Source organism: Pseudomicrostroma glucosiphilum (assembly GCF_003144135.1).
Source record: "Pseudomicrostroma glucosiphilum strain MCA 4718 unplaced genomic scaffold BCV69scaffold_17, whole genome shotgun sequence".
Classification (NCBI taxonomy): Eukaryota; Fungi; Basidiomycota; class Exobasidiomycetes; order Microstromatales; family Microstromataceae; genus Microstroma; species Microstroma glucosiphilum.
Genome location: NW_020289929.1, coordinates 125,344 through 137,398, shown reverse-complemented (window position 1 = coordinate 137,398; position 12,055 = coordinate 125,344). Strand labels below are relative to the sequence as shown.

Here is a 12,055-nt window from a genome sequence, read left to right as displayed (position 1 = left end):
CGTCAGCCAGGCCTCGATCGAAGCGAGTGGTGCTAGTGGGTGCGAGATCTTACGCTGCCCAGCCCGGAGCTAAGCGGCAAGACAAGAGTCCTTCCGAGTTGCGTATCGCCGCATCTTGACTGTAATCCATCCATCGATCGAAGACGTGGTAGGAACTGAGGCTGGGACTGATTAGAACAGACTCAGTAGTCGTCGAGATGAGCAATAAGATTGTGGTGAGCAAACCGTACTGCCCTTGGCGGAGATAGGTCCTGATGTATGTGTAGGTGTGGAGGAGAGTAGCAAGCTCACTATCCTCCTCTCGAATTTTGCACTACTAGTCTGGTACATATCGAGCGGTAATCGACGATGTCATTGCCAACGTCCGACAAGACTTTGAGGAGATGGGAATCGAGAAGGAAGTCTTGGAGGAACTGCAGAGGGTACGTCTCCACACTCATAACCCCCTCAATTATTGCAGTACTGAGCTTGTTGCGCCCTTCTCTTCTCTTCCACTCCAATTAATAGTCCTGGGAAGCTCGTTTAGTAGCAACTGGCGTCACAGACTTCGAAGGAGCAGCTGTCCCGCCCAGAGCACCTCGTCGTCCAGCGGGGAACAATGGTGCAGGCGCTGGAGAGGACAAGAAGACCGGCGACGACGTGAAGCCCAAGCTAGAGGATCATGCCGGAGAGGGTCCTTCCAGTGGTGATCAAGCCGCCACAGCTACTTCTGCTGCTGCTGGCTCATCTTCAGCCGCTGGCGGCAGCGGCAGTAGTAAAGCCCGCAGAACAGAAGGTGGACACGATGCTACTCATGCCCGCTCAAATGGACACGACGGCGTAGACGGCAGTGGAGGTGAGGACGGACCAGCTGGCAGTCAAAAGGCGGGGGAGAAGCGCAAGCAGCCAGAGAGCAACAGCGATGAGATTGGTAGCGATCTGGACGATTCGGATGATGAGGAAAATGCTGCTGGAGAAGGAGGAGGAGAGGCGCTTGATGGAGATACAGTCCTCTGCTTGTACGACAAGGTGTGTGGAGTTGGTAATGACGAATGGCCTCAACGGCGGATCTGTGATAACTCATGCTGACATCCCCGATTGCATTTGCCACTGTCGTCTCCCCTTCTCGCAGGTGAATCGAGTAAGGAACAGATGGAAGTGCATCCTCCGCGATGGCGTTGCCAACATCGATGGGCGGGACTACCTCTTCTCCCGATGCAATACCGAGTTCGAGTGGTGAACACCATGGTGCTGTCCTCGTAGGCCGAAGGAGGATGAAGCGGTACAGAAACAAGGCCGAAAGTGGGACACACGCTCTCTCTATCGAGGAGCGCAACTTCGCTACAGTCTGAGCGACGGATTACTTGCGAGAACGGACAACAGCAATAGCGGGCAAGATAGGCTGACAAGCAGGGACAAGATGGGCAAATGGGTGGCCTGCTTGCTGTTAAAGCTCTCCCTGGTGGTCAGCTTTGCTTCGTTTGAAAGCAGCAGCAGCAGCAGCATCCTCAATCCCTACCTTCCCACTCGACCTTTCATCCATTCATCAGCCCACCACCCCCTCTCTTCCTCCGGTGTCTTGGCCACAACCCGCTACTTTGCATTCGCAGCAGCAGCAGCAGCATACCTGCACATATACTCCTCTTTCCAGCCAGTCCTCTACGCCTCCGCCACCATCTTTGCTTTGATCGCAGACAAGCAGATGTGCGGTCAGGACGATGGCGATGCCCGTTCCGTGCGTGGGACCTTCGGTCAGTCGGTCAGTCGATTGATCACTTTGTAATAGTAATTAGATGAAAGAAACGATATAAAGATAACCAGATAGATGGGTAGACAGCAGCGTATGACAGAACCCTCCATTCGCCCTCTCCCATGCCTTGCTGTCTTTCCTGGCGGCCTAGGAGTCAGTCCCAGATACCTCGAGGAAAGCTCTGAAGACGCCGAGCTTCTCCTTCTCCCCCTCGGCAGCACAGAGGTCTATGCGCGTGTCTGCACCAATGAAGAAGACCTTGCCTGGTGCGTCGAGGTCGAAGGAGACGCTCCCACCACCGCCGGAGCCATCATCGCTCTGTGTGCCTTTTGACGGCTGGCTAGAAGTAGGAAAAGTGGCAGTGAGTTTGCCTTTACCGGAAGTGTGAATGAGTAAAGAGGGGCCTTGCAGGGCACGTTGCTTTTCCACTTGACCTGGAGCGAGGTGTGTTCCCACAACGGAGAACTCCTCAATGGGCGGGTCGTAGAGGAGAGAAGGCACTTCCTTTCCTCCTCCTTCCTTGTCCTCCTCGCTGCTGTACAATGAGTAGGTCTCGCTCCCCTCCAAGGGCAGAAACTCCCTCGGACGCAAGAGTTGTTTCTCCGGTCCGGCATGGGAGTAGGTGAGCATATCCACAAGTACATCCACGTCCCTCTCCTTTGGTGTCAGGCCAGCGCGAACAACATTGTCGCTAGCGGCCATGCACTCGATGATGTTTCCCTGAATGTAAGCGTGCGGCTCGTTTGCTCCGAGGAACATTGCTTGGCCGGGATGCAAATGGACGACGTTTAGAATAAAGGAGCAGAAGATGCCTACGTCGCCTGGGAATTGAGAGTTGAGCTTGCAGACTAGCTTGGCTAGAGCTGTGGGAACTTCCAGGCTCGACGAGGAAGAGAGGGCAGAGCTGTACCGCTCGACGAGTGCGCTGGCTTGCTTCTCTACATTGCTGCTGTCCGCCTTCATCAGTGGACTGAAAATCTGCCGTAGGTACTTCTTGCGCTCTTCCTCCGATGAGGATTCACTATTGCTATCTGCTACCTTGCCTACTTGGGCGAGGAAGTCGTCTGAAGGTCTCACCAGCTCGCGCAGCTCCGGTACCACCTCCAAGAAGTGCACAATCTCCTGCAATGGGCGGAAGCCACAGAATCCCTCAAAGGGAGTGAGGGCAATCGCCATTTCCGGCTTGTGATTATCGTCCTTGTACGACTTTGGCTTCTCCGAATGCAACTTCTTGGCCAATTCCTTGTCTGGGTGAGCTTGGATACTGAGGGCTTTGCCCGCAGAAAGGACTTTGAAGAGAAAGGGGAGAGCACCAACATCCTCTTGCTTGCCATCAGAGGACTTCTTGCCTCCATTGCGGGTGAGGCCTGTGCCGTAGCGGTCTACAACCTTCTGACCAAGGAGGGCAGGATACTCGTTGAGGTAGGAGGAGAGGGTGACTGCAGAGGAGCTGCCGTTGGACGAGGACGAGGATGATCCGGGGGGAGGGATGATGGTGGAGGGGAGAGTGGGGTGGGTTCCCATCCACAGCTATGGTGGGACAGGTCAATCATGGTTCAAGAAGAGAAGACTATGGTCAGTGTGTCATACTTCCTCTCCAGCTCCAGCTCCTGAAGCGACTCACCTCAGCGTACGGCTTGTCATCCTCGACTTTCATCTCCAGCTGCTCGGTAGCCTGCCCATACACGGCCACAAGACTCCCATTCTTGCCGGTGATTCCCCAATCATAGTTCTGCACACCCGGTGCTATTTGGAAGGCTCGCCCAAAGGGGCCGGAAGGGCCATAGGCGCTCTTGCTGGAAGAGATCGAGGTAGGCATGCTCGCAGCAGCTGTGGGAGTGTTCAAGGTGGATCCGGATGAAGTGGACGTCGAGGTGAGGTGAGCTTGCACAGCAGAGAGACGTCGAAGCGGTAGTGTCTTGATTGAGCTCGCCGAAGACTTGCGGTGCTGTGATGATGTGATGGCTGCTTCGGGCTTCGAGCTGTGGTAATCACCCGAGCGCTGCCCTTCGGGCGTATAGTGGGCAGCTATGGCGGCAAGTGATGCCTTGGTGCGGGAGTGCGAAGTGGCAAGGCGTGTGAAGCGTCGATGGAGCGAAGTTGTATGATACTGCTGATGCCAGAATGGATGGTCCGTTCTGATTCTGACGATGTATACGCAGCTCAGCTCTGGTAGGAATGGTATGCACGGGGTGAGGTTCGAGCGTGGTCAGGTGCACCCTTGGAAGCGTTGATGTCCGGACCAGGAGCGAGTGTAGGCTGTCTAGGGCTAGGCTCAATGACTACGGCGGATGCTGCAGACGATACCAGTATGAGTGTGGGGAAGCAAGTCTTGTCAGTATCACTTGCAAAGGAAGGTTATTGTTGCTCCAGTCAAGGCTGTGTGGGGCGGGGATACCGGCTACTCTACTCTTCTGCAGGCCAGACCAAAAAAGCCACCCGGAACGTACCAGGACAGTGCAACAGCCGGATGCCGCGGGTAAACTTCACCCCGACGTCGAGTGGGACGCAACGCGACAAGCTGCACGTGGCACTGCCTGCCCCCTCAAGCTTCATCTGGCAGGCGAGCGGAACGGAGATACTCACTGTCCGATGGTTCGCTCCAGCTCGGCTCCGATAGCGTCCGACAGCAAGAAGTGGACAAGCGAGAGCGAGGAGATGCAAGTGTTGTGAAAGAAGCGAAGTTCCTTTTCTGACAGAGGCATTATCTATCAATGCTTAAGTACTCACCCAAGAGTAGCAGAGCAGTCCTTAACAAACAAGACCAAACAAGGTAAAGGTCACCCTCGCGCCTAGTCTGCTCGAAATCGGAGCCGCGCTCCTCCTTCCGCTTCCGCTTCCGGTACCGGCACTGACACGAGGGGTAAGCTTCCCGGCCCGTGTACATTAGGACATCTTCCCCCTCCACTCCCTCCATTTGCAGCTCCCCCTTCCCTCCTCTGCTCTCTACGTCCTTCTCCCAACATGCCGCCCCTCGGCCATCCTCTCCGGCCCGCAGCCATCAATCTCTACAAGCGCCTCCACCGCCTCGGTCGTGACTATCCTGAACCCTCCTATGACTTTCTTGGAAAGCTACGTGCAGCGAGTAGACGAAATGCTGCTGCTACAGAGGAGGAAGAGGTGAGGAAATGGTTGAAATTGGGAGAGTGGATTTATAAAGGTCAGTTGCTTGTAGAGGACAAGGGGAGAGGGGTGGGGGGGAAAGGTGGGAGACTGGTAGATCCACTAAGAGGGGAGTGGACAAGGTGATGCTCACCCTTTCTCCCTCCATGGACCTCGCTCACAACAGAGACCGAGACGCTCTACTCCCTGAAGAAGTATCGCACACTCCGGCGGCGATATGTACAAGACGATTGAGCCCGCTGATGTTTCCTTGCCTACCAAGTGAAGGGGCGGGCACCACCCACACCGTCTTACCTGAGACCCCTGCGAACAGCGCAGATGCGGACCCAGGCGCAGACCTCGCTTGCCCACCACTGAAATCTCTCTCGAGGCGCAGTCTTCAAGGACAAAGAAGAGATTTTCACAAGTCGAGAGACATCAGCTCAACGGCCATTCCGCTCACAAGGTCAATAGTTCGGCTGGGGTAGACAGCGACATTGAGCTCGCGCTGCAATCTCTTAGGGCCAACGGGGCCTTGCGTCAAAGGCCAAAGGGCACGACGAGTCACGACACCTGGGCAGAGCGGAGCAGAAGAGGTCCACAAGAGTAAGACTTCAGTCGGACAACTGCTCAGGAAGCGAAAGGTTCGGACCAATAGCTGAGACGAGGTAGTCTTCGAGAAGGGGATGAAATAGAATTGGTATTGTTTTTGTAGAAAGAGAGACTGTCGGTAAAAGTCAGGACGTCTGGGGTAATCTATCGCTCTTTGTTCTGCCTTCTCATCGCCTAAGGTCCCACCTCAACGCCCCTCTCCCTCAACTTGCCCTCAATGCCTCCAATTTCCTCCCTCAACTTGTCCGCACGCACCCCGGCTTCAACTTGCGGATTGCCATTCTGCTGTGCCGCTCCTCCTCCTCCTCCTCCCTCTTGCAGCAAGAGTTGCAACTCCATCTTCTTGCCCTCCAAATCCTTTTCCAGACTGTACACCCTCTCCTGTGAAGACTTGAGCTGAGCCTCGAGGGCAGTCACGCGCTCCGAATGCGTCTTGGCCAATTCCTGCACACGGGCATTATGCTTACTGTGAAGCACCTCCAGTTCGCTTGCATCGGGTGCCTGTGGACCAGAAGCATTCCCATTGGCCGAGGCAGCAGCGACATTCTTGAGCTCCTCGGCCACTTCGGCAGCTCGACGACGCGCCTCGTCCCTATCTCGTTCCACCGCTCGGAACTTTTCCTGCAGAGTGGAAAGTTGCTTGACCGTGTCCGTCTGCTTCTTGTTGAGGAGCTGCAGACCATCTTCGTGCTTCTTTTGAATCTTGGCAATTTCAATCTCGTGTGCTCTTCTCATCTCTCCAATCTCCTGCGCTCGCTTCTCAGCAAGAGCTCTGGTCTGCTCGCCCCTCTCCTTGTCCATCTTCTCGACACGGGCACTGTTCTCCTTGTCTTGCATCTGCATCTGCTCGGCAAACATCTGATTGACCTGTTGCAGTGCATTCTGATGATCTTGGGCCTCGCGTTGGCTCTCCTTGAGTTGCTGACGGAGCTTCTTTACCTCCTCGGGGTCCACGGCGGTCTTTTTCGCTTCAGCAAAGGATTTGTTGACATCGGCGAGAGATTGCTCCAATGACGTGACCTGCTTGTCAGCCTCGGCCTTCTGATCCGAGAGCTTCTTCAGCTCAGCCGTCGTCTTTTCAAGCTCTTGCTTTGCCGCTTCAGCCTCAGCCCTAAACGCAGCGCTGGAAGAGTCTCCAGCATTGGCAGCATCGCTGAGCTTCCTGTCGTGTTCAGCCCTCAGTGATTTGATCTGGTCATCATGCCCAGCAGTAAGAGTTTTAATCTTCTGGTCGTGATCAGCCGTGATGGACTTGTTCTTCTCGACATGCTCAGTCGTAATTGCGTCGATCCGTGCGGTGTGCTGCTGCTTCAAGTCTTCGAGCTGACCATTGCTCTGCTCTTCGAGCTCGCGCAGCTTGCCAGCATGGCTCTTCTCGATTTCCGCCGTGACTTCGGCAATCTTCTGAGTCAATCGCTGCTCGAATGCCTCTTCTGCCGCCTTGAGCTTGGCTTCGTGCTCACTCTGCAGCTCCGACAACTTCTTCTGCAAGGCAGCCTGCGCTTCGTTGTTCTGGTCGCCAGCCTTCTTTGCATCGTCTTCTTCGACCTTCTTCTTCGCATCAAGCTCGTCCCTGAGCTTACTCAAGGCAGTGCCGTGCGCTGCCTGCACATCGAGAAGGGCGGACTGGTGTTCGTCAGCAAGAGTGCTCTTGAGTCTAGCCTCGGCCTCTTGAACCGCCTTGGTCAGAGCCACTTGATGCTCATGAGCTTGCCTCTGCAGAGCTTCGTCGACCGCTCTGGATTGGTGTGAGGTGGCAGAAGAGAGAGCGCGTCCCAGCTCTGCCTTGAGCTTCTCGTATTCATCGGCATGAGACTCGTCCGACTTCCTTCGAGCGGCTTCCTCTGCAGTGGCTATAGCCTCTGCGACTTGCTTCTGATGCTCCTCTTGAGAGCTCTTGGCAGCCTCTTCGAGTCGAGAGGCTTCTTGTCGAAGCCTTGCAATCTCTTCGTCCTTGCTCTTGACGTCTTCGGCAGCCTTGCCCTTGTCTCCCTCCGAAGCCTTTTGAGCCAGCGCCAGCTCGTCTTCGAGTGCCTTGAGCTTACTCTTGAGTCCATCAGCTTCATCAGAATGACCCTTTGTGGTCCTCTCCTGGTCTGCCTTTTGCTCCTCGAGTGATGACACTTGGGCTTCGAGGGCCTTGACTGCCTCACGAGCGCTCTGAAGCTCCTTGACGGCCTCCGGATCTTCTTTCGGTGCAGCAGAGGCCTCTTGCGCCTTCTTCTCGGCTTCCACGAGGGACTTTCTGGTGCTCTCCAGCTCCTGAGTGAGACTCTTCGCCCGTTCTAGAGCGTCTTTGAGCTCTGCCTGCTTCTCACCATTCTTAGCATCCTTGATGGCAGCAAGTTCGCTTCGAAGAGACTCGATTTGCGCCCCCTTTTCTGCCAGCTTGGCAGATAGCTCTTCCACTTCTTTGGCCTCATCTGAAGCTGCCTTTGCATCTGTGCTCTTCGCACCAGCTTCTCTCGTCGCTCCGCCGCTGGAGGCCTTGGCCTCGGCAACGTCCAATGCATGCGTCTTCTTCAAGAGCTCTTCTTCCTTGGCCTCGAGCTCTTCACGAAGCCGAATGAGCTGCTCTTGACTCTCAGCCAGATCGGCCTCCGTCTTGGTCAGGCGCTCCTTGAGCTCTACAGCGGTGACCATCTTCTTGGCTCCAGTTGTAGATGTTCCAGAAGAGCTAGCGATCGATGGCCGACTGGAAACAGCAGGTCGAGCAGTCGTGGAAGCAGCGGTCCCCCCAGCTCGACTACTGGTGACGCTTCCTGCCCGACCTGCAGCTGAGGCAGGAGCAGGAGCAGTGGAAGGCGCACCAGAGCTCCTGGGACCAGCAAGAGGAGGTCGGGTACTCGCCGTGGTGCCGATGGGCTTCTTGACGGGAGTAGCCCCTGTACCTGTAGGTCGTGCGGTGGCCGTGGTGGTGGCTACAGCGCTAGTAGTGGCAGCAGCAGAAGGTCTTCTGGCGGCGGTGACAGAAGACATTGGTGGCTTGGAGCTAGAAGACGAAGGTGCGACGGACGGGCGACCGGTAGTCGTGGTGCCTCCAGCGCGAGCGGCTGCCGCTGCCGTAGGGCCCGTGGCTCGAGACGCGCCAGGAGCCACCGACGAGCGGGGAGCCACCTTGGCAGCGCCGGCTGTTGTGGTGCCAACTGTACTGATGCGACGAGCGGTAGCTGGCGGTTTGGCGGTGGCAGTGGTGGCATTGGTCGTGCTGTTGGTGGTGAGGGGTTTCTAAAGGTGGAGAAGGCAAGGGGTCTCAATGTTAGTGAGCTTCACAAAGGCTGAGACTGGTCTCACTTTAACCTAGCCCGCTCACCTTTGCCTCTGCTGCAGATGTACCAGACGGCGGCGCTACGGGCTTAGCGTCCTCACTCTCGCTACTAGCCAACTTCTTGATGGAAGTCTGGGACGAGGATGGCCCATTGTCCGAAGAAGGGGCGGGTGGGGGAGGCGATGTAACAGCAGCGCCTGGACGCTCAGGGGCATCACCTGCTGACTCTGCCATTGTACCCTTGTAGAAGTGTGGTATGAGATCTGTATCTGGTGCTACCTTGTCGAGTGAGAGATGCGGGTGAGGTGGTAGGAGTGACTAGGCGTGGGCGGTATACTGTTGCGGATCTCCAGGGTGTGATGAGAGGAGATTGCAAGCAGCCTCCAGGGGCAACACCGACACGCAAGGGGATCAAGGGGGGATGTTCCCAGACGGCAGTAAAGATGAGAAGGAGGAGGGGAAAGGAGGAGACAGAGGCAGGCGAGGCGAGGAAGAAAGGGGCAACAAGGGCGTAGAGTGCATCACATCCATGGAGTGTGCATTGGGCGCGCCTGCCGTGCGGACCAGTGTTGCTCTGCGCCGGGACACCGCGGGGTTGGTTTGCTTGGCCCGGCCCGAGGTGGGGAGGGGCGCCGCCTCCCTTCGCTCTCACTCAACCATCCTCGTACTCATTGCGAACAGTCCAGAAAGTAGTTGGGAATGAGATCTCACAGAGGAGTTAGATTAATGGATCATCAAGTGCATCTAAATTGGGAAGCACATCTAAAGAAAAGCAGCTGGACAAGGATTGAAAGACGAGGCAATCTAGAGGAGGCGGGGTATGAGGAAATGGACACTAGAGCAGGAAGCGTATGGGAGGGTGAGTGACAGAGAGACAAAGACCGAGCGATGGAAGGTGACGATGAAAGAACGATGAGAAGAAATACAACAGATGTGAAAATGAGAAGCGCAATCGGGGATGAAGTTGACCAAGGAAAGGGCAGTCTAGAGTATTGATCAAGTGGGACAGGTCGCACAGCGGCGTGACTAGCAGCTCTGGCTGACAGGGGTACGTGGCGGTGCTCTTCTAGCTTCAACGTGGGTATGACCGTACCAGGAGCGCACGCGAACATCATTGTTGCAGTGCTTACTCCCTTTCGTGCCTCCAAGGTCGTTCAGAGAGATCGTAAGGGGCAGTAGTGTAATAGGAGCCAGGCTGCTGGTGGTAAGCGGCTGCTTGCTGGACTGAATGCTGAGATGCGGCGTCTCGAGAGATCTCATAGCTTGCTCCTGAGCTGAAGGTGACATGACCAGGAGAACTGTAGAGGTCTTGGCTAGTGTGGCCGGACATGTTGGGCCTGTAAGAGGGGTAGGATTGACTGGGACCCGACATTGGGACAGACCCGGGACCTTGCTGCGAGCGCCAAGTGCCTTGCATTTGCTGAGCATGTTGTGGTCCCAGACCAGGCGCAGAGGCATACGAGTGAACATCGGCGGCAGACGTCGACAGTCGTCGACCGTCCATTGGGCCTACTAGACCCTGCGGGTAAGGATACTTTGCCTGCATCACCCTGTTGGCAATGGTCGAAGGACCCTTCCAGCCAAGCTCCGAATTCTCGGAGAAGGAAGTGCTCGTACTGTTGCCACTGTTACCGCTGATCCTTCGGTTGAAGGCAGGTGCATCCGGAGGAGAGGTGGAAGACGTAGCACCCGCTAGTCCTCCCATGTCGTCCTCGTCTTGCTTGGCCATGAGTGCTGCATGATGGTGAGGGCGACCTGCTGCTGCCGCTGCCGCCGCTGCTTTCCTCATGGCAGTCTTTGCCTTGGCCCTACGGTTCTGGAACCAAATCTGAACAGCCCGAGGGGGCATGTCTAGCTGCTCACTGATGGCCTTGCGCACTTCGTTGGAAGGCTTGGGAGTCTTCTGAAACGTGTCCTCGAGGACTCTGAATTGGCCCTTGGTAGTCCTCCTTCGGTGCTTGACCTCGAATGGATTCCAACCACCCTCGCGTCTGAGGTCGTTGCTCTCGTAGTCGGCCATGTTGCCATCGTCTGCTCCTGCGCCAATATAGTGTCCGTGGGGCTGGAGATGAGACTGGTACTGGTATGGGTAATGGGAACCGCCATCACCAATGAAGGGCACTCGCACGCCGTCTGTGGGTGGCCCAAGAGCTGCATTGGAAGGGGCAACCCCAGGGGCATAGCCGTCTGTGACAGCCGAAGTATACTGACTACCCATCATTAGTCCCGACGCACTCAACTCTGCATGAGGATGAGAATGAGGGGACGTGTCGTACTGGCTCACCGTACCCCGCACATGTTGCTCGTGCTGTGGAGGCAGAGGAGGCAGCTGCTGATACGAATTGTACTGGTGCTGAACGCCGGTGCCAATGCTGATGTGGTTGGGCATAGAGTTGAAGGAGGCCAGAGCTGGACGGACTGGGGCTCCGCCCATCGCCTGTCGGCTCACAGGGGTTGCAGCCGCAGAGTACGAAGACACACCATCGGACGAGGCAGGTCGAATCGATGCGGCATCTGGCACCAGCCTCTGAGTGGTTGGCGTGCTGGTGTAGTTCCACACTTGACCTGCGTCCGTCGAGGGGTGACTTTCGTGCTGTCGATGAGGCCCTTCCGTTGTAGCTTGTCGAGGAATCTCACCAAGATTGGGCGTCGGGCCAGTGAGGGCTGCAGAGGTTGGCACGGTCGCGCATGCCAGTGTGGGGGTGTTGCTGTAGGAGGAATGGGCCGAGTGCTGCGAGGCTTGCGAGGCCATGAGCACGGAAGGGCCTGGAGTGCGCCCCACGCTTGAGCTTCCAGAGCTCGAGCCTGGTGGAGCCATCTGAAAGCGCTGAAGAGCAGGAGTGGGAAATTGAAAGGACTTGCTATGTTGGTGATGACTGCTGTGAGTCGTCCTTGGAGATTGTGCTAGTAGCAGCGCCATGAGTTGGGTGAGATTCTCCTACCAGATTTGCAGCTGTGAGCAGATGAACTTGGCCAGTGGGCGGGCAACAGGAGTGGTGCAATTGTGGGAGGGGGAAAGGACGGGTGAGGGTGATAAGCGAATCGCCAATGAGCTTTTGAGAGCGTAGGCAGGAGTTGGGGCAGGGCGAATTTGGTGATGCCTTTTACCGACGGCAAGCAAACAATGGTGACCGGAACGTCTGAAAGAAGGGCGGCCTGGTCAGCGATAGCGTAAAGGAGAGCCTTCTTTTTTCCAGTGTCTCTAGCGGCCCGGCTGGGCGTGAAGGGAATACCTTCACACACTCTAAGAGCGGAGCGGCCGGCGAACGCTGCGAAGCGTAGGATCCAGAGGCAAGGCGAATAGGCGGGCAAGCGGGCAAGGGGGCCAGCGGGCAAGGGGGCGT

The 12,055-nt window shown here is 56.4% G+C and overlaps 6 protein-coding genes across 6 annotated transcripts; 3 read left to right on the top strand and 3 right to left on the bottom strand.

Annotated features, from left to right (window-relative positions):
- Window positions 1-117: 117 nt before the first annotated feature.
- BCV69DRAFT_79493 (hypothetical protein) lies at window positions 118-1,309 on the top strand. The gene is made up of 4 exons (XM_025495535.1): window positions 118-215; window positions 321-422; window positions 508-1,008; window positions 1,112-1,309. The coding sequence occupies exons 1-4, from the start codon at window positions 198-200 to the stop codon at window positions 1,217-1,219; spliced, it is 729 nt and encodes a 242-aa protein (XP_025345404.1). The 5' UTR covers window positions 118-197; the 3' UTR covers window positions 1,220-1,309.
- On the top strand, window positions 1,104-1,819 carry BCV69DRAFT_79693 (hypothetical protein). Its single transcript, XM_025495538.1, has one exon. It carries the CDS (start codon window positions 1,400-1,402, stop codon window positions 1,760-1,762), a length of 363 nt encoding a protein of 120 aa, XP_025345403.1. The 5' UTR covers window positions 1,104-1,399; the 3' UTR covers window positions 1,763-1,819.
- BCV69DRAFT_79531 (mannose-6-phosphate isomerase) lies at window positions 1,820-3,844 on the bottom strand. The gene is made up of 2 exons (XM_025495537.1): window positions 3,354-3,844; window positions 1,820-3,259 (listed from the first exon to the last, which is right to left on the bottom strand). Exons 1-2 carry the CDS (start codon window positions 3,546-3,548, stop codon window positions 1,877-1,879), a joined length of 1,578 nt encoding a protein of 525 aa, XP_025345402.1. The 5' UTR covers window positions 3,549-3,844; the 3' UTR covers window positions 1,820-1,876.
- Window positions 3,845-4,409: 565 nt separating this feature from the next.
- BCV69DRAFT_79515 (hypothetical protein) lies at window positions 4,410-5,266 on the top strand. The gene is made up of 2 exons (XM_025495536.1): window positions 4,410-4,889; window positions 5,019-5,266. Exons 1-2 carry the CDS (start codon window positions 4,694-4,696, stop codon window positions 5,084-5,086), a joined length of 264 nt encoding a protein of 87 aa, XP_025345401.1. The 5' UTR covers window positions 4,410-4,693; the 3' UTR covers window positions 5,087-5,266.
- Window positions 5,267-5,508: 242 nt separating this feature from the next.
- Window positions 5,509-9,221, bottom strand: BCV69DRAFT_285222 (hypothetical protein). Its single transcript, XM_025493322.1, has 2 exons — window positions 8,757-9,221; window positions 5,509-8,671 (listed from the first exon to the last, which is right to left on the bottom strand). Exons 1-2 carry the CDS (start codon window positions 8,943-8,945, stop codon window positions 5,618-5,620), a joined length of 3,243 nt encoding a protein of 1,080 aa, XP_025345400.1. The 5' UTR covers window positions 8,946-9,221; the 3' UTR covers window positions 5,509-5,617.
- Window positions 9,222-10,506: 1,285 nt separating this feature from the next.
- BCV69DRAFT_253093 (Homeodomain-like protein) lies at window positions 10,507-10,731 on the bottom strand (the record flags this gene model as incomplete). The annotated part of the gene is made up of 1 exon (XM_025490499.1): window positions 10,507-10,731. A coding segment is annotated over one exon (225 nt), but the record flags the coding sequence as incomplete, so codon positions are not given.
- Window positions 10,732-12,055: the final 1,324 nt, after the last annotated feature.